Source organism: Elgaria multicarinata, chromosome 1 (genome assembly GCF_023053635.1).
Source record: "Elgaria multicarinata webbii isolate HBS135686 ecotype San Diego chromosome 1, rElgMul1.1.pri, whole genome shotgun sequence".
NCBI classification, from domain to species: Eukaryota; Metazoa; Chordata; class Lepidosauria; order Squamata; family Anguidae; genus Elgaria; species Elgaria multicarinata.
Genome location: NC_086171.1, coordinates 34676650 through 34698747, shown reverse-complemented (window position 1 = coordinate 34698747; position 22098 = coordinate 34676650). Strand labels below are relative to the sequence as shown.

Sequence of the window (22098 nt, the reverse complement as noted above, 5' to 3'; positions counted from 1 at the left end):
GTTGCTTCAGTTCATCGAGGTTTGAGGACATTTGTTTATGCACAGCTCTCTTAAGGTCCCGCCACAGCATTTCAATCGGGTTGAGGACTGGACTTTGACTGGGCGATTGCAACACCTTGATTCTTTTCTTTTTCAGCCATTCTGTTGTAGATTTGCTGGTGTGCTTGGGATCATTGTCCTGTTGCATGTCCCAATTTCGGCCAAGCTTTAGCTGTTGGACAGATGGCCTCACATTTGACTCTAGAATACTTTGGTATACAGAGGAGTTCATGGTCGACTCAATGACTGCAAGGTTCCCAGGTCCTGTGGCTGCAAAACAAGCCCTCCACCACCGTGCTTGACAGTTGGTATGAGGTGTTTGTGCTGATATGCTGTGTTTGGTTTTCACCAAACGTGGTGCTGTGCATTACGGCCAAACATCTCCACTTTGGTCTCATCTGTCCAAAGGACATAGTTCCAGAAGTCTTGTGGTTTGTTCAGATGCAACTTTGCAAACCTAAGCCATGCTGCCACGTTCTTTTTAGAGAGAAGAGGCTTTCTCCTGGCAACCCTTCCAAACAAACCATACTTGTTCAGTCTTTTTCTAATTGTACTGTCATGAACTTTAAAATTTAACATGCTCACTGAGGCCTGAAGAGTCTGAGATGTAACTCTTGGGTTTTTTGCAATTTCTCTGAGCATTGCACGATCTGAACTTGGGGTGATTTTGCTGGGATGTCCTCTCCTCGGAAGATTGGCAACAGACTTGAATGTTTTCCACTTTTGAATCATCTTTCTCACTGTAGAATGATGGACTTTAAATTGTTTGGAAATGGCCTTATAACCCTTCCAAGATCGATGGGAAGCAGCAATTGCTTCTCTAAGATCATTGCTGATGTCTTTCCTCCACCTGAATGCTCCAGACCAGCAAACTAAAAAACTTCAACTTTTATAGAGGTGGTCATACTTGCTGATGATCAATTAATCACGGGTATTTGATTAGCAGCACCTGTTACTTAGCATCTTAATTCCTATGGAAGCAGTGAGAGTGTACTTACTTTTTCACACATGTCTTCTCCATTTTGGCTTTATTTCTGTTAAATAAATCATGACACAGTGTAATATGTCATGTGTTGTTGTTTATCTGAGGTTGTATTTACCTAATTTTTAGACCTGCTAAGGAACAGATGATTGTTATCTGTTATCAAATCATACAATTCCAAGAGGGTGTACTTTCTTTTTCACACGACTGTACATGGCAGCATCATGTATTAATTGGATCGGACAATTTACCAGGAAACTGATATACAATGAACAAACCCAAATCAACAAACCAGCTCCATATCTATCTATCTATCTATCTATCTATCTATCTATCTATCTATCAAAAAGCAGAATATGTGTAGAGAATTAATCGTGAGTTGTATTATTAGAATAAATCATAAATTATATTACTAGCACTCTCTGGTCCTACATGGCAGTGACTGAGACTAAAGCTTAAAAGAAGATAGGAAGCCAAATTCTATATATGTTTACTAAGAACAAACATCACTGAGTTCAATAAAGCTTCCTCCCAAATAAATATGCTTTAGATTCATGCCTTTGTCTGCCTTATAACAATAGTTCTAATTCACAATCACAGTAAAGCAGGGACTAAAATTCTAAAATAAACCATTTATGTTGCACTGTGAAGCCTAATATTTAAAGCACACATCTATAAAACCATTAATACTACTACTAATGCACTCTGCAGGTCACTAGACCATCAAAGGACAATGTGAGAAGTAGAGAAATGGTTTTCTTATGTGTTTATACAGGAAATATGAAAGCTCTGACTTTTCTCTCAAAACCATCAGGTGAGACAGCAGCCAACAAAATAATGTTCTGATTATTAAAATAAAATAAAAAAACTGAAATGGCATCATCCTGATATGGATATTTTTAATTCTATTCTTGGCTTTATTATTGGTGCTGCAATTTGCCTTTTTTGTTTTGTTTTAGTATTTAGATATGTTTAATATATACTGTCTTTGTTGCGATGTTGACACTTCAAACATTGATTCTTGGATTTTATTGTTAGCTGCTTAAAGCTTACAATAAAATCCACAATTTGGGTCACAATTTGGCAAGAGGGACGGATTTGAATGTGAGAAATAATATAAATATTTTAATGTTCCTAAAGAACCACTTGTAGCAATGCTTTATTTTATGCATACACATACTAATACACTCCACTTCACTAATATACTTACTCTTTCTCTGTCACAATATAGCCATATTCCTCTTCTTTAGAAGACTTTGCATCTAGCTGTAGGCCTGCTCCCATCTTCTTTTTAGTTTCTTCGTAAGCACTTTCATCCTGAATCAAAGTATTCATAATCCAGTGATGAAGCTCAGTCAGCTCTTTAGAGTTAGGTTCCGACTCAGTTTTCTTTTCAGCTATCAGCTCCCTCGAGAATGTTTCACTCTTCACATTTTCAATCCCAGCCATCACTTCCTCAGAGGAAGAGGAAAGATCTAAATCCTCTGACTTCTTCATTTCTGTTTTAAATGATTCTTTGGGCAAAGTTGCCTTAGGTAGATTTTCAGTTGCCATATCCTCATTCAGAAAATCAAGTAGTTTTGTACCCAAACGGTTCTCCTATAATAAAAGTAATGTAGTGAATATTTCACTTTTAAAAAAAACTTGCATTAATGGGGGATACTTATGTATAATTTATGGATTCAATCCTGTAAATCTCACAGAATCCTCGTGCTGTCCAAGTACATTTTTAAAGTATACTGTTGCACATTTATTAAGGATTAAATTGGAAATCAGTTTAGCTTGCCCCTGAGTGTAACTTCTGACAACTCTTAGATTACAGTAAAGAAAATGGCATCTGTATTTTGCTTGAAACAGCTACTTTCTTCTTAAATTCTACTGATCTCATTCTTTCAAGGGGCTCTTTATTTTGGAACATGTGAGGACATTGAGGTATATCTCCCAATGAAACCTAAAGCATTCATTTACAAGAGTTTACAGAACTACCGCTGAATTTTATACAAAGCCTACCTTATTAATACTTAACTGTGCTGCATCTGTAACCCACAAATCTCACTAGCACCCAATTTTTTAATGCTGAAATAAAATATCATCATCAGATTTGCAGCTCATGGTGAATTTGGGGGAGGGAAGGGGGAATAGGACATTTGATTTATTTTGGGGGTGAAGGTGCAGCCATCGCAACAAAACTAAAATTCTCCCCATGGACAATTAAAAAGGAAGCTGCTTCTGCATGACCTCACCAATATAGTAAATGCCCCCAGCCTAATATACTTCAGATAACTCAAAATCTGTCTCAGTTTGGGGGGGGGGGGAAATTACCCACTCTCTCAGAAAAAATTAACTTTCAACCAATTTTGGGTCACCCTTAATTATTATCTTATTAGGACTTGGGTTTTCCATTTAATGACTATATGATTTTCATATTTCCAGTTCTCCAGATGAGCTTCATGTTGTGGGAAAGAAAATAATTCAAGGTATGGGGCAAGTCATTTAGATTAATGCAGCTGGTATGCAGCGGTATAATCCAAAACACATTCACTTGGTTTAAATGGAAGGTATTATACCTACATGACTTTATCCTCACAGCCTAAGATAAATATCTAACTTTGTTTTTAGTTCTGTTGAGTTTTGAAACAATAAATTCAATGGAGTTAGGTGAACTGGAACAAAAGTACTTAAAAACATGTACATCTTATCTTGCCATTGTATTTCTACCAGAAAGTTTAATGATATCTAGACTCAACCATTTTTATTATGTTTATTATATCATGCATGACCAGATTGTTCAGGGGATGGCTTGTAGATATTTATGTTTAAACTTGCAACTTACCTCCTCTTTAATCCTGGCATTTTCATTCTGTGCTCCCTCATCTGTTGAAACATTGAACAAGCACTTGTGAGGCACAGAACATTATATTTAATACAGACACTGTTTTACTTTTCTATAGATTATGCTCTTTTTATTGTACATTAAACATTAAGACGTTGTAGCTGAAAGACGAAAGTAAAAACATAGATCTGGTTTGTCACTTTGACTCCATTTGGACAGCTTGCTAATGGAAGATCAATGGAAGCAGTACTGTAAGAGTGCATTATATTAATTAGTTCAATAGTATGGCTGACGAATTTACCTCTGTTTACTAGCGCTTTAGAAAGAATCAATACTATGTATTCTGCTAGCATAGAAAGAATGTTTACAGTAATAAACGAGGAATGGCAACAGATTTACAGCTCTGGCACTTTTCAGGAAAAATGGTAGTATGCGTGTTCTGACAGTCTTTTATTTTAATAGAAGAAATAATGATTTCTAGGCTACAGTTACTGCACCGATAAATATTGATATACTGAATCTCTTGGGATACAAACAGGAAACTTTGTGACATGTAAGTATGATAAACATATTTTATGCATCTCTGTTAAACCTGCTTCTGTGGGTTCAAATCTCATTTTTTTATATTTATACATAAATTCACGCTAATTATGATACACAAGCTTACCCTTTTAACTCTGACTTCTGTACAGAAATCCACATGCACAGCAATGTGTTGTCTACATGTTTCTGGCACATGTGTCTGTATGTACCTACTGAGTGTGAAGAGTAGGGGCTGTTTGCATGTAGGTGGGAAATTGTGGATTAATTAACCCACAATTTGCCATGGTGTGCATTAGATGCATTGCACAGTCTTTTTTAATGTTCAGTATTCTTTGTGATAACCTCTATGATTTCCACACCCAGACACAATAGGTTAATCATGGGTGAAACAACCCACAGTTAACCTAACTACTAATTGCTAGTAACTGTGTATTCTTTAACCATGATAACCTATAGCACCCTTAATCAGAAGTTGAATCCTCAAACTGGCCACAGAATGCTCTGCAGCAAATCATGCGTTAATTAACCCACAATTAATTAATAGGTCATTAATAGGAGGACCAATAATCTGTTACAGAGCAGGATGGAAAAACTGAATTCAAGGACTAGATGGTACATATTTATGGGACTTCAGACCATGAGTTCTCAAACAAAGATTAGCACTATATCTGCCATACTTTTAATGGATGGATTAAGTAGCTGATTAAAATAAATATGAAATTATTTTGACATATAGTGGATCCAGATTTAGAAGATCTATTGAAATCTATGGGTCATATAATATCTGGAACCAGCCCAATAGTTTCTGTCAACAAAACAACACATACAGATCACTAATTATTTCATAGAATCATAGAATCATAGAATAGCAGAGTTGGAAGGTGCCCACAAGGCCATCGAGTCCAATCCCCTGCTCAATGCAGGAATCCACCCTAAAGCATCCCTGACAGATGGTTGTCCAGCTGCCTCTTGAAGGCCTCTAGTGTGGGAGAGGCCACAACCTCACCAGGAAACTGATTCCATTGTCATACTGCTCTAACAGTCAGGAAGTTTTTCCTGATGTCCAGCTAGAATCTGGCTTCCTTTAACTTGAGCCCGTTATTCTGTGTCCTGCACTCTGGGAGGATTGAGAAGATTTAAGCAGGTCATCTTATATGCAATGCCAGAATCAAGAGGTATAACTAAATTGTTTACAACAGTGGTATCCTAGGTCCTGAAGTTTTCTACCACTTACTGATTTCCCAGCAAGTGCTGCCCATGTGGTTTGTGGGAGCAAAGGTCGAGAATAAGGAGACGCGACAATAAATAAGAGACAATACAACTTTACAGCTGGATTTAAACAGGGCCACATTTTATTAAATGATCTGCAAGAGGGAATGAATCCTAACGGGCATCCAGTATGGCCTGTTGCCAGGCCCCTGAAGTTGGGCGAGCCATTCTTGGCCCAAGGGTAGGTGCTGCATCATTTGCCTTCCCCCGGGCCTGCCCCTTGTGGGGTTGGGGAACCTTCCTTTGTCACGCCCTAACTCACGCCATCCAGCTCTGAATGGGTGAGAAGAGTCGGCCCCAAAGGTAAGTCATATCTCCCAGGTAGGCCGTGGGGCTCAAAGCTGGGAGCCTCAGACTTACCAGTCACTGTGAACAGTGCCAAGTGAATGCTCACCATTCCCACACCACTCTGGATGCCCGTACCTAGCGCCGAATAGCAAAATGTGACCGAATTAGAACAAATTAACATATTAAAACACCCAAGCTGTCTCACAGTGTGAAGTAAGCGAAAAAACTACTGCACAATTCAGTACAGGAGTAAAAAATTCCAACTCGGCTCCAAACGGCAACCAGCAAGCCCACACTGCCTACAGGGAGGGAGGGAGCTGCACAGCAAAGAGGGGGAAGGGAGAGAGAGCCCCTTATTTATTAGCTTTCCGTCCCTTCCCCTCATGTGGCACCATACCAGCCCCAGCCACACAAGGTTGGGTGCGTCTTCTCTCACCACACCCACAAACGCCTCCCCACGCCCAGGCTATACCGGGCGTGGCAGAATGGCCATTTAATTCATAATAGTGGCCAGCATCCGTATTTGAAAGTGAGCCCCTTGGTCGCCCCAGGAGAATCAGTGGGCAGGAGTGAGGCGCAACAATCCTCCCCTTTGTTCAACAATCCTCCCCTGCAAGAGATTGCTCAATTTCCACATTCCTGTTATCTCTGCAAACAGAGTTGGGAGCATAATTTTCTGATATAATCTTTAGTTCTGCTCTTCATGTAAGTGTGTCCCAGACACTTTACTCTTGAATGTCCTACTGACTATTTTAGCATAAAAACGAATTCAGAGTGGCTTCAGAGGTGATAACTTTGCAAAATGAGCAGGACATACAACATTTCATGCTTCCTGTGCTCCTGCAATGCCATCTCATCCGAAATAAAAATGTTGCATTTCCCCAGTCTGGAATTTCTTTTTTTACTCTATTTAGAAGCTGATTCTCTCTAGAATTATAGTAAAAATAATTATAAGATTTGTGCAAGCTCCCAATGTGCATTTTCTGGATGGGGGAGATGTGAAAATTGTAGCAATTGAGTGGTGATGATCTTCCCATCATCATAGCAGGGAGAAACAGAAGCAAGCTATAAAGCAGGGAGAAATAGAGAGGAGTTAGCAAGTAGCTGTGAGGGTGGTGCAGTGAAGCAGGTAAGTTTTTCCTCTTTGCATCTGTTTCCAGGGCTGTTTTTAAGATCTGATTACTTTAGAAAATAAAATGAAGGAAAGCAACCATATTTAATATACTACCTTGCATGGGATAACCTTCAGTCATTAATCCCATCTCATAATCATCTTTCCCTTCTGCGTCCACTCCCTTTTCTGCTCTCTCTCCTTCAACCTTCCCAGGGGCATTTTTCTTTTCTTCATCTACATCAACAGCTTGAATAGCATCAGCAATGATATCAGCCATCTCATCCAGCTCCAGTGGGCTCAACTTATCTACATCCACATGATGTTTCTTCAGGTCCCTCAGAACATCTTGAATAAATATTTCTTAGGAAAGGACAAGAAAATGTGATTACTTATATATATAAAAAAACTAATGCTGCGTGCAAGCGAAAGAGAAACAAAGCATTCTGGTCTCGGCTCCAGTCCTCAATAGGAGCTATTTAATTATCTAGGAGTCCTGACTACATTATTTAGTGCTAATCTGTATTCATAAATATATCCTTGAAAATATTTTTCTTATTCAAATGTGTTTATGGAATTGATGCAATTTTATTAATTAATGGGATTATCTTCTTATGCAAATCAGTAATTAGATCACTTGTCTCACTGGACGCACTTCGCCCACTGGAACTACTATTTGGAATAAAGTTGTGGTGAAAAATGTCCATTGATAAATTGTCCCAAAGCAATATGGTTTATATAGGTGCACCTGTATTTCTGGGACAAAATTGTGGCATTTATTTTATCACTTGAATTAACTCTTTTACCCTATATTTAGACTTTAAAAAAAAACAAAAAAACCTCTTACTAAAGCTGTACAATGGTAGAAATCAATTATAAATACACTCAACCAACCTTAATGCTGTTAATGCACAGTAAAAAGTGGAAGCTGTTTCAGTATTACATTAAAGGAGCATGGACAAGCAATGTGTACTCTGCTGACAAAAATAAATTATTATTATTATTATTTACATTTATATACCGCCCCATAGCCTAAGCTTTCTGGGTGGTTTACAAAGATTAAAACACGGAACATTAAAAACAAAATTTAAAACCATAAAAAGCATAAAAACAGATTACATACAATATCCAAATAGAGCAAGCTTCTCTTTTTTGTATTAGATAGTTACCAAAGAAAAATAAATAAATAAAAGTATAAGCCATGGCCATGGAATTCTGAATTGCTGATACCCATATGTTTTGCCCATTCACCAAAGGATTTTTTTGAAGGGAAAAAGCAATGGGATATCTCTGAGTGTCATGGTCCAGTCCCGTGGGATCCCTTGAATAGTGTTCATGAGCTAAAAGAATCTGTTCCCAAAGTCTCACAGTTTACCATTCTGCCTAGCACAAATTCAAAATGAAAAGGAGAATAGAGCTGCATGACATCAGCATACTGATGATGCCATACATACACTCCAAAACTCCAGATGGCCCTACTCAGTGTTTCCAAATAGATTTTGAATAGTATGTAGGTTTCAGTGATTTCATGTAGATGCTTGATCCTCAGGGCACAAAACCGATCCCTTAGGAACCCCATGCTGGAGAATCTACAGGGCCAAGCACTACCTTCTGGAGTTGACCGTCCAAGCAGGAGCAGAACACTGTGATGCAGTACTCCCAGCTCAGACAATCTCCCTAGAAGGATACCATGGTCAATCATTTTGAAAACCAGCGAGATTCCAGGAGTATTAACAGGGTCAGACTCCCCATTTCTCCCAACATCAATCATCATACCGGCAACCAAGGCTGTTTCTGTGCAAAATCTGGTTTGAACCATGGCTAAAATGAATCCAGATAATCAGTCTCATCCAAGAGTGTTTGGATCTGGTTGGCCACCACCCACTCAAGGACCTTGCCCATGAAAGGTACATTTGTCATTGGCCTAAATTTGTTAAGATCTTCCAGGTCCAGAGAGGATTTCTTCAGGAGTAATTTCCCCACTGACACTTTCTGGCGGCATGGGATCACTCCCTCTTGCAAAGTATTCAGCAACTTTGTATCATGTCACTTTGGTGCTATAATCAAAGTAGCTATCGCCTACTATCCAACTACTTGGTTGGGCTGACTACCCAACGGCCAACCACATAAACACATGCTCCAGCCAGCTGAGACATTATACTGGATCATGCAGAAAAAATATTGTGCAAAGGACTCCCCACACTGTTTTTTATATAAGGCAATGAAACGTAACGTAATATCCATGATAGTTTACATTTAGAATTGTAATTTTTATTATTATAACCTAATTTTCATTAATATCAGGAAATAAAATGTTATAATCTTGCCTTTTAACAAAACACCTTAATTTTATTCCAGTTGTGTATTCATACTAAAATACAAATTTTTAAAAGGTCTCTTATTATGTTGGCTCGTCTGGCTGAAGAAGTGTTTCCAAAGGAGAATTTTAGCTACATCTTGTTCTGATATGTCAGCTGTGAACAGAATAGGGGAAGTGAGTTTGTGAAGGATGCCAAAGAACATAAATGGAAAATGACATCTGAGGCAAGATAAGAAAAACCAAATCGATTGGATTTCTTAGTAATATATTTACAAAGAAAGTCAAACAGACTTCTAAATGTGTTATTAACAGAAGTTTAAAGGAGAAAATATTAAGAGTTATTGAAAATGAAAAAATACACAAAAATAACTGCAGGAATCTGAAAAGGTATAGCCAACAGTGCCAATCTATTGGTGAGAGTGCCAATCAATTGGGCACTTTGACCCAATTCAGACGTAACAGGAAATCACAGTTTATGAGACTGCATGAGCCTTGGGCCCATTCATTCACTCCCCTTGCTTCTTCTTTTGCACCTACAAGGAGATTAGAAGCATCCACCTCCACCTTTAACCCCATTACTATTCCCTATTACCCACTTCCACTTTTAAACAAACTTACAGTTCCCTCTGACAGCTGAACATGGGGAGTTGTGGTTTGTTTAAACCACAGGTGTTTAATTTCATTCCAAGGAGTGAATTCCATTTTGGAGAAGCTCTCAGGGGCTGCATTCCTGTGGTGGGCGGGGCCGAAGGTGGGGGCCAAAATACCAGCATATTTTAGTTTAAAGCTCTTACTGCTGGTAACTAAACTTTAGAAGAGGCATTTCAATCTTTTAGAATAGAAAAAAGCTGCACAAAAGCTGGGAAACCACCAAACACCTGGTGATTAGAGAAAAGAGAGTGGGACCAGTGAAAGGGGTCATTTGGGGAACCTGGGGGGGAGATTTGGCCCCCGGACCTGAGATTCCACACCTTTGCTGTAAGAGAAGCGATAAGCCAGGAGCCCTGTTTCAGATGACATGCTAAGTTTTTAATTCCTAGTTCGTTGCATGTGAATACAGCTTATAACTGACATGAAAACATTTAATAAGGCTCTATGTAGATTTGGCAGTTATATCTACTCAAAGCTGGAAGTATGTAGTCAACCTGGGAAGCAGGCAGGAGGGCCATCAAACACATACCATCAAGCCAGCCAGCAGTCAAACAGGGATTGTCAGTTGGAGAGAGGCTTAGTCTGCACCTAAGAGACAGGTTGTTCAAACTGAAGAGCCAAGCTGAAATTAGAAGCTTTGGAGGACCAGGTGAAACCCTATTGGTTTCTATGGTAAACTAATCCTTATGACCTGGTAACTGCAATATCATCCTTTAACTATCTCCAGTGATGGTGTGAAAGCACACCAGAGGGCAGGCCAAATGCTGCTCCTGCAGGTAAGCTACCACAGCAGCACAGAGAGTTAGGTATAGAAGCCCTGCTGTGAGAGTTCCATGTTTGAGGCCCCCTGGATCCTTACATAACGTTTGTAGAATTCCACGGCCAGATATGAGCCCAATACAAAGTATGATGTAATATTAACATTGCTGTATGGTGGACTTTCCCCCTTGCAAATTCAGTTCAATGCCTTCGCTTTATACCTAGCTGTCCAGCAACATCTTGGCTGCTGAACAATAAACTGTTGTTATAACCTTGCCATTTCAGTTTCATTCACTATAAACTCATTTTCTTTTATTTCCTTCATTCTATCAGGCCTTATCTCTCCAGTCTCCTTCCCCTAGTTCCATAGTCTATAGCAAAGCACAGCCTCAATCACAAGAAAAATGAAAATAAGGAGAAAGAAATCAAACGGGGAAATGAATGGCCAACGGCCCAACTCCATAGTCTGCTAAAAGACTCTCTGCAGGTCTTTCTAGTTCATTAAATAAACTGAAGATAGAGAAGCCATCTGCCTTCTCTGAAGTGTGTTGTTTGTCATTCTGGGCAGTCACTAGGATGCTGCCTGTCAAAGGAACACCTCCTGAAGATAAGCTTCTTGTTAGAAATGACTGACATCTTAAGGAAAACTAAGAAAAAATATGAAACACTGTTACCCGACAACCACTGTCCATGATAGTTAAAAGGCCAATAACAACCACAACCACAATTGGCAGCACTTTTGAAAAATGTAGTATATCTTGTGTGTTAGAAGATATATGAGACTGAAGAATCTGGATTCGGTTGTTGGCAGCAAGCTAAGAAAAATACTTGATTTGTATTTATTAACTTTACAGAGCAAGAAACTGTTTGGGGAAGTGAAAGTTTAGAAACATCCCATGCTGTAGCAGGCCTACAGAACAAAAGGATGCAGAATGTTTATATGTTTGTATTCAAAGGAAATGCTCAATGTTGTACCCAAACATGGTGAAAAGTTATTTCAAGATACCTTATGCCTGTGGAAGCCAAACTGGCAAAATCCAATACATTTTGTAGAATATTATTCTCTGTAAGTGTTAAATACTTGTTCTTTGTAGTTCCCTGCTAAGAAAGGTGAAATAGGACAGTGCATGATAATGAAACCAGCATGGGCCTAGTTTGTTTTAACAGCAATCCTATTCCAGAGATGTGCAGTGCCACCTGGATTTGTATTTACATTAAAATTTGCTTTTTGAAACCTATTATCAGACAGGTGCTTCGCCATGAATGCTGTCACTTCCAGCATGTACACACCGAGCTATCTTCTGACTAAATCGCAACACTTCAATACATGAACAAAAGAAAAAAAAGACATGTGAAAACATACACACACGCACCATGGGATATACTATATATAGTATTCTATACAGCTACAAAAGGATTAAAATGTCACCGGCAAGTTATCAAATCATATTTCTATGTGAATTTCCAGAAAACCGATATCTCGGTGTTTTTTTCATATATTCTAAACTGTAGTTCATGGTTCTAAGAGAAAGTTCTAAGAGAAGTGCCAGTGGCCCAGAATTTCCCAGGTTCCTCATTTCCCTCCATTGCAGGACTGATTCACATACGTACTTGATCTATCCTCATTTGATTAGCCATCATTCCATCTCCCAAAACTGAACATATTCTTCTTTCGACTATAGCAAACCTTTTTTACTTTCCAGGAATTTGACATTGACTTGTCTGCTATGAAAGTTCTGTACATCTCTCACAGAAACTCTGGATGTTGCAACAGATTCTGGGGAGTATTATATGGTTTATTCAAGGTTAACTGGCCAGCTCTGTTCAGTCTCACTATCACCTTAATGTGGAACGACAGTCTGCTCCAGAACACATCCTGCCTTTCTCTTGCATGGGAATATTAACAGTAGTAAGCACACTGCCCTTAAGGAAAACTTGTCTGCCATTACTGACTTTCTCATTGAGGATCCTTTGAAAAACTTCCAAAGAATTCCAGGATTCCTTGAAACACAGTTTGAAAACTATTGGTCTAGAACACTATATGAGCACTCATGCAAAGTTCATGTATATGGATCTCTTACCATCTACTGGAGTTAGAGGGACCCTCAAATCACTCTGGGTAGAACCAGGTACCAGACCAGATCCAGGCCTCCGTAGGAATGGTGGCCTCATGTCAAAATCCCCTGTTTTTTCTTTGGACAACGTTCCATCAAGATGGTCAGTCTGAGGAGGCTTGAGCCTACTCGTATAGGGGGAAGACTCTTTAGTCCTGCTAACAGATGATGTTTCATCAAAGTTTTTTGCTGTCACCTTCTGAGTGATGTATGCATTTAAGGCTGCCAGTAGAGCTTTTCTGTCAAATTCTTCTTGTGGCTTTAGTGGGAATGTATCTATCTGTGTTTGGCTGAAGGTTCGCATGGGGAAGTTTTCAATATATTTTGAATGGGCTGTTCCTGAACGGATCAAAGCAGATGTTTTTCCTTTAGAATTCTGTACCATGTAGTTGATTATGGCGTCAGGTGGGATATCAATCTGGAAGAAAAAGATAAGCTGTGTTAGAATGATTCTTATACCAACCCTTTCTAATTAGCCAACACTGGAACTCCATTACACTACATAGGAATGATGTTCCTGCTTTAACTTCGTATAGATGGATAAAAGGTAATCTACATTCTATGTTCAAAGCTGGATTCTACAGTTTATAGCAAGCATGCACATTTACATAATTTTGCATGTTTTGCATAGGGATGTCCATTGCTGGGAAATCTGGGGTTGCCAGACTTACATGGCGCAACCAATTCAACTCGCTTTTGTGAGCCAAGCCATTCAGTTTCCCCAAGTTCCAGGGACTTTTAATGTGTATTTTTTTTTATCTCGAACAGGTCAAGGGATCATCTGGAATAGGATTCAATGTAGGGGGAAGGATTGCTGTTTGAAAAGAAAATTACTAGCCCCTCTCCCTTTGAGCACAACCACTTTTCATTCATCCACAGAGCCCTTTGGATATCAGCCTCACACTCTGAAATACGGCCAAATTCCAATAGCTTACAGTGCTGAGGAAAGCTATTCCTGCATACAAAACCTTATCAAACTGCTTGCCAAAGGTTCAGCCTGGGCAATCAAGGGTGGATTTTAAATATAGGTGTTCAAAAAGAATCTGAATGCTCTCAAATATTGGGATATCTGTGATTTCCCTGATTCTCTTGTAAACAAACAAGTCCATCAAAAAGAAGAACACTGACACCTCAAGCAGTTTTATACAAATTGGGTACAAGTGTCAATCGCAGGCTAAGCTGGCATCAAGAGAGGACCAGCAGTCTCTCAACAGCTTGACAGGTCACAACTCCGGCAGCCTGCAATGCTATTCAAAAATTCCTAATTAAAATATGGTTTCAACAGCAGTAAGCCTAGTTTGAAAGCATCCTCGCTTCTAGCAGTCAATCTAAAGTCACAGGGATAGAAAAAGTCTATACTCACATATATGTTTTAGTATTAAATTTAAAGCCACCATGGGCCATGGTGGTCTCTACGGACACAGGCTAACATCACTCTATTCTTTGGTATATTTGTGGTGAAGTTCTCTATTTATTTATTTTATTGGAAAGTAAAGTGGAAAACCAATTCAATATTATACTGAAAGTGCCAACGAGGACTGCATTGAAATGTATCCCTTTGTCTAAAGTTATCCAGGACTGACTTTGTTAAAGAACCGTCTTTGTTTCACAGCAAGTCACTTCAACTTTTAAATGGATGAAAAACTCCTATAGATAAACAGAATAACACAGGCCAAGGGGTTTTGTTGGCGTACTGCCCACACCACTGCCCAACCGTCTCTCTGCCTGAGCTGGTGGATGTGCTGTCGACTTTCCACAAACTAACTGTATTAGGGGATTTTAACATCCATACTGAGGTCCCTTCATCAGGGCAAGTTAAGGATTTCATGGCTCTACACATGTTGCAGGGCACAGTCTCAGTCTGGTCTTTGGCCAGGATAAAGGTGCTCAAGCCTAGTTTTAGGACCAGAACAGCTTTGGTGGATGAGCTTTGCCAGAAATGAGACAGGGGACATGCATTCCTGTTGGTTCTACTCTCAATGGCATTTGATTAAATCAACCCTGGTATTGGTATGAGAATGGGCTGAATTTCTGTCTGAATGTTTCCAGACTATTGCTTGCGGACTATTGCCCAGCCCCATGGATGTTGGCCTATAGGATGTTGGCCTATAGTTTTCCATTATGCTTATTATCTACATTAAGCTGCTAGGGGAAGGCATCCAGATTTTGGGATTGTGTCTCATCTCTACACCCAGCTCTCTCTCTTTCTCTCTCTCTGAATTGATGCCAAGGAGTCTGTATAAATCCTGAACTGCTGTCTGGAAATATTAATGGATTGGATATGGATGAACAAACTGAAGCTCAATCCAGACAAGATGGAGGCTATGTTCATCAAGCTGATCAAAGATTAGGGTACTACTTGTTCTGAATGGGGTTGCAATCCTTCTAAAGGACCAGATTTGCAGCTTGGGGTGCTCTTGCAAACATATTTATTTTTAATCAAGGAATTAAGATCATAGCCTTTTATTAGTGCCATTTCATCTGCTCTTTTTACTCCAGTTGAATACCAACTAGACACTACTAGCTTTATTTCAAAGTTAAATGAGTTTCACAGGGTAACCACACAGCAGGGGCTTTTATTTTTTGCAAATCTTAATTGCTCTTAATGACAGGGATTTGTAAATTCTTTTTGCTGGCAACATTAATCATGTGACAGTGGAAACAGCTAGCTATGGAATAAGAGAGCAAAGAAAACACACTGGCAAGGAAGTGGGAAGCAACAATATGAACATTCGTTCAACGAGGAATAATATTTGAGCCAGGCAATAAAAAATATCTGACAACAACAGTGAAAAAGTTTTAGGTTTTGCCACAATAGCATTGGAGCTACTTCATATGTACTCTAGCCTGCAACTGAACAATATGTGGCTTCTATTATAAAATAAGATGCACTTTCAGTGGGAACTAAGTGCAACTAACTTGTTTCTTTTTAAAATAAAGGTGTAATTTGATGGCAGATGAAGCTAAGCAGGTCTGGATCACACCAGTGTCTGATGGGAGACTACCAAGAACCCCATGTATGCCACATTGAGGATGGAAGAAAAGGTGGGATGCAAATGTAAAATAAAAGATACATTGTTCAACAGCTGAAACTACTATTCAACCACATATTGACACCACCTTAAGATATTTAAACTATTTGTTAACTTTGAGCCACCAGTGTCTTTACTGAGGATGATCTTTAAATTTTCCATTCTGAAGAACAGGTCCCTTGACCCATCAAGGATGATGTAGATGATGTAGATAATATACTAGATAAATAAAAGAAAATTACTTTGAAACTTAAAGTCAAATCAACTATGACACACAGGATAAAAATGAAGCTGGCCAGTCTTCATTGCCTGGGCTGAAGCAATCTAGAATGGTTTATTATTTAGAGTTGCCTGAGAAGTAAATTATGAAGGATATTTATTCAGTGCAGTGACAAAGTGATATGCATACTTAACTCCTGGTGACTCCCCACTCCAATAAAACAGTGTAGCCCCAAGTTCAACAGACAACAAGTATCACCTTTGGAATGTAAAACATTAATTGCTAAAATAGTAAAGACAAGATACCAAAGGCTTGTTGTTAAACCAGAACACCTTGCAAAGTTAATAACTGGAAAGGGCTGAAGCCTCTTTGCCCATAAAATAGGTGAACTGGAAGGAATGAAGGGACTGTATGGCAGGACTACATACCAGAAAGGGTAATGATTTGAACTGCGTGTGTTACTCCAGTCAAGCTAAGGGTACTGAAGTGGAGAGTGAATTTGTCTTGCAACCTAATTTGCCTTGTTTCTGTTGGATCCTGGAATGGATCAGTTTTACCTTATTCCTGAGCTTTAGCATGCCCATTGGCAGAAGACATGAAGAAACATGAAGAAATACTTTTAAATGTCAAGGCCACCATCTGGACAATGTAATTATTGAATTATTAGTGGCTGGGATGACTGTACAGTTTTTGCACTATATATATAGTTCTGTATTGTGTATGTTTCTTTTACCATTATCATTACTGCTACTGCTGTTATCAGATGTGATCGTTGTGAGTATGTGTGTGCTGTAATTTATTCAATCAACCTTTATGTCAGCAAAAGCTCTGTTTTCAACTTAACCAAGTATTTGAGCTTTATTGGGTCTTTGCTGCGTTTCTACTGAGAGAAGCTTCTAATACAACTCTGCTTATTTTTGAGTAGAGTTACTTCCAACAGTTTCTTGCTTCATAAAATGGAAATGCATGCTTTTTGGTTCTCCTTATACAGCTAAACACATCTAAGTGCCTTATTATCCTTATCCCATAAGGAAATTGACCTGGTATCAATAACACATTTACACTCAGAATGTACTAATAATAATAACAACAACAAACAACAACAACAGCAATATAGTTGTGACATTTAGGTAGCCAAAAGTTATTTCCCTGATATTAAAAAAAAATACTGGATGATAGGATTATACCCACAAGAGTTTTTATTGATATACTTGTAAAACTTTTATTGATGATAGCACCAGCTGAAAAGATTAGCCAAAATTATGAAGAACAGGAGTTTAACCTCATGGAACTTCTCTTTGGTGGAACTAGTGGATACCCAGTCAGTTATCCCCAGGTGCCCTCTTTGACATATGTGCAGAAAACACAGATCATAATAAATTGATCAAGGGGGCAGAAAGTGCAAATGATATTACAGGAAAACCTTATCAATTCCTTTAAAGACAGAGCGGGAGTAAACTTTATGCTCTAAGTGGGAAATTAATGGGAAGTATTAGAGTGCCTGAGACCGAGACTGCATTTATGTCAAATGAGAACCAATTAGAACTAACAAGTAATGTTATGACAAATATATTTCTGGCTAAGCCACACATTCTAGTCACCCAGGCTAAATGTTGGGGGGAAATGCATTATGTTGCCCCTGAGCCATCATATTTTGACTGATTGGTGGCTAGGGCTTTGGAGTCTGGGGATAAATAATGTTCTAAAATTAAAAAAGCTAGGAAACCCCCTAAACTGCAATTGCAGCTACTAGGCCTGGGTGCTGGATAATTTAAAAATGGGGATGTCGTTCTTGATAAGGTGGAGTTGACTGAAGTCTTGCCAGAGTGCTGACAGGAGGTTGTACAGAAGGTAAATGGCCTTAATTGTCGTCAGAAGAGCTGCTGTGGCCCCTATAGTTTGGAGGCAGAATCTGTTTGAGAAGTGGACTGGGATGGTTTAGAACCCAGTCCAGTTGTGGAAATCCCAAGGCATGAGAGCTTAGCTCTGGCTGGTTTCCGATCTGATAACAATAACAACAAGGCAAGGCAGGGGACTGAATTTGGGACTTGTTCAGGCTGTGGAATGTCAGAATGGTGAGAGCCTAAGGGCCTTGCTAGACCTGCCGGATAAGCCGGCAGGGAGGAGGGGCGATGGTGTGCTAGAGCTAGCGTGCGCCATCGCCGGCTTCCAGACACATGACGGGACGGGGCAAGAGGAAGCCCCGTAGTGTCGGCCATTTTTTTTGTTTTAAAGGCACCATGTGCGCCGGAGCCCTGCCGGAGAAAGTAGGTGGGTTTTTTTACAAAAATAAAGCCCCCCCGCTCTCCCTGCCCCTGATTCCCCCCTGCCTGCTCGCTCGTCCTCCCCCCATCCGTCAGGCCCGATCCCGTCCCCGATCTTCTCCCCCCCTTGCCAGGCCCGTCCCCAATCTTCTCCGCCCCCTTGCCAGGCCCGATGTCCGGCTTTCCCCCCCTTGCCATCCCCGATGTCCGGCTTCCCCCCCCTTGCCATCCCCGATGACTGGCTTTCCCCCCTTTGCCATCCCCGATGACCGGCCTTCCCCCTGCCCCTCTCTCCCCCCCCCCAGGATCCCCCCCGGCCCGATGGGCACAGCACTCGTATGAGCGCTGTGCCCAGTCCGTGGCTTTTCCAGGCTACTCACGAGTAAGCGAGTAGCCGCAAAAAGCCACGGACTCTGCTAGACGTTCCGCAGCCCTGGCCTGAGGCCGGGGCTGCAGAAAAGCCGGGCCATAAGCGAATCCGCTTATGCCGGCTTAAGGCAGGCTTCAGCGCGGCCTGACCCCAGATTCTCCTGTGCATCATCTGGATGCACAGGAGGGAAACCGGGCCTCACACCGCGCTAACGCCTGGTCTAGCAAGGCCCTAACTCTCCATGGCTTCACAGAGAACAGTAGGCCAAGAGAGTTGGACATTCCTGACTAGCTGCAAGTTATGATTTTGAATGACATGCCTGATGCTCAGAAGGCTGTCAACCCTTCTGTAGAAATAAAGCAGGGGGAAGACTCAGCTGAGGAAGAAGAGGTTTCAGATATGTTTCTTGGGAACAGAAGCATCTATGGAAAGCAGAACAGAGATGCCCTGTTTGACGTAATGCTAGCCCGATTCCCCCATCAGAATAGATCGTCAGAAGATGAGCTATAATAGCCCTTCCCCTTTATTTATGCTGGTGCAGACGCAACAAAACTTATGCTGGAAATAATGCCTGGACCACTTTCTTCTTTGGACTCAACCTACATTTAATGACTGAATTTATCCTGAAATCTGGGCTATTAGCCCATCTGGAATTTAGTACAGTAGAGGCCCAAATGGAGAACATTCTACTGCAATAGACTTTAACTTGCCTGAACATATTCTGAATCCTGGACTTAGTCTGCTTGGGAGCCTGGATCATAGAGGCCCTGCATGGGAACATCTCAACTGCCCAGGGCTCTCTCTTGCCTGGACTTACAATTGTTTTAATTGCCTGAGGTTCTTCCTTGCCTGGACTTATCATGAATCATGAACCTGAGACTCTTGTCTGCCTTGAAATTGATAGCAGGCGCCAGAGCAAAGGCTGATGAGCCTGCATTAGGAATGTCATTTGTTTTGGCCCAAACTTCTTCCTTGCATGGTCTTATCATGAACTGTGGACTTGGGCCTGTTTAAACCTCGTACTGTGAGCTAGAGCAATGGCTGGTGTACCTGTGTTGAGAACGTTTTTTTAAAAGTCTGTAGTGCTTCCTTGTAGGGATAAATTGTGAACTTTGGACTCTTGCTGAGAGAGAAGCATGAAGCTTGTTGCTAATTTTCAGTCTGATCCACAATTTTTCAGTGTGAAAAAAAAGCATTCATGGGATATTGCAAACCTGAAACAGGATATATTCCAGCTGGACATCAGGAAAAACTTCCTGACTGTTAGAGCAGTACGACAATGGAATCAGTTACCTAGGGAGGTTGTGGGCTCTCCCACACTATAGGCATTCAAGAGGCAGCTGGACAACCATCTGTCAGGGATGCTTTAGGGTGGATTCCTGCATTGAGCAGGGGGTTGGACTCGATGGCCTTGTAGGCCCCTTCCAACTCTGCTATTCTATGATTCTATGATTCTATGATATGGATATATCCATAACCAACTCTGGAAGTCTAACAGCAATGTAAATCTCAGCACCATGTACATTGATGGTGCTATATAAATAAATAAATAAATAAATAAATAAATAATAATAATAATAACAACAAAGTATGCAGTCATGAATGTCTCATGTAAAGCTTTCATCTGAAGAAATGAACAAGAGAGAATACCAATTGCACATCTTTATTGTACTGAATAGCTATCATTATTGGGAGTACTACACCTCTTACAGTTCATGACATGTACCCCATATCTATGGCTACAAGAAAATTGTATGAACTACATTTTAATAGATGATGTTCTATTCTCTCTAACTTTTTCATGCAAACTTATAGGAGTGGTGTAACATTAAACAACCAACAAACATACTGAGAGATGGCTGTTAACATATCATAAAACCACCAGTGGCTTACAAGAGAAGATAGATCACGTACTAAGGATCTTACATAACCTTGTTCTGTCTGAGATATACTGAAGCTTTGAAATAATTTTAAAACCTACTTCAGAGAAACATGTATGATGAAGGTTGTTAATTAACACCTTCTAGTTAAAAGTGTCATAAAATATATGGATGATCAAGCAAAATGTGGGTCTAAAGACTCTCTTTTGATCACAACTAGTAATGGCTTTGCCTCTGAAGCCTGATGGTGCTATTGCCACATAATGGGACAGACTGGAGGCTGATTGCTCATCACTTGGTAATCCACTCTGCTATAAAATACAGTTAAAGTAGAATTCAAATACATTATTCTATCTTGTGTGTTGTGGAAAGGAAAATGGATAAATACCACAGCTTGCTTTCTATGAAACTCAGCACTTCCAGCTTCATTCTTGAACTGGAAAGTCAAAATGCCCAAAGGGCTCTACCTACTATTTTTTATAACATGTTAGAACCTCTGTACCAGTCAAGCTCTGCTGGAACATCCATTGTCAGCTCTTGTTCTTTGGCACTTTTCCCTGCCTTAATTCCGTTTCTTAATGTGAAATGTATTTGCTGGAGGGAAGGTTCATGGACCATGCAAATTGCCCAAACCTATACAGGCACAATATACAGGACATTTATTTATTTATTGCATTTCTATACCGCCCAATAGCCAAAGCTCTCTGGGCATTTCACAAAAATTAAGACCATTCAAAGTATAAAACAACAGTATAAAACCATAATATAAAATATAAAATATTTATAAAATGTATATAATCACTAGAGAATTCTGGTGTAGTTTTGGCCCATTCCCCTAACATAGTCTTGCAGTTAACAATTCACCTACAAGTACAGGGTAAAAATAATAATTCCTTCTAAGGAAGCAAATTACCACCACTGTGAGCTGGGATCATATATGCAGACTCATCATTTATTAACTGTAGCATCAGCTGTTGAGTTATACGTGTCAATGAGCCACCACAGATTAATCATTACAGATGATGGACAAGTAAAAAGAATGGTTTGTGCTGGTAGATTTTTTGTACTTCTCTCCAAGGTTATGATAAATGACATCACATTTCCATCACAATTTCTTTGAATTCAAAGTGGATGACAAACTGTTTGTCTGGCCTTAACTATTTATCAACTGGTAATAACTCATGCCAGAGATGGGTTAAACCTGGCTCCTTTTGCTGGAAAGGAAACAGGAAAGGCAGCAGAATAACTACAAATTTAAGATGTTTATTACTTCTCAAGTCCCTACTAATTTAACCAGGTGAAGGATAAACACTTTAAAGCAAGCCATTACAGTTGCATATCATCCAGAGAATTACTGCTCATTAATTAGGTGGCACTTTTAATTAGTGTCCTAAGCTAATACTTCACACTTACCGTACTTAGG

At 39.9% G+C, this 22098-nt stretch overlaps 1 protein-coding gene across 1 annotated transcript in view; it reads right to left on the bottom strand.

Moving 5' to 3' along the window:
* Positions 1 to 22098, bottom strand: part of PTPRN2 (protein tyrosine phosphatase receptor type N2) — a 690139-nt gene that overhangs the window by 448135 nt on the left and 219906 nt on the right. Inside the window, exons 6-9 of the mRNA XM_063147608.1 lie at positions 12877 to 13327; positions 7183 to 7428; positions 3855 to 3895; positions 2232 to 2620 (exon numbers count right to left, since the gene is read on the bottom strand). Of these exons, the coding sequence (XP_063003678.1) occupies positions 2232 to 2620; positions 3855 to 3895; positions 7183 to 7428; positions 12877 to 13327 (1127 nt within the window). The remainder of the gene's footprint in view (positions 1 to 2231; positions 2621 to 3854; positions 3896 to 7182; positions 7429 to 12876; positions 13328 to 22098) is intronic.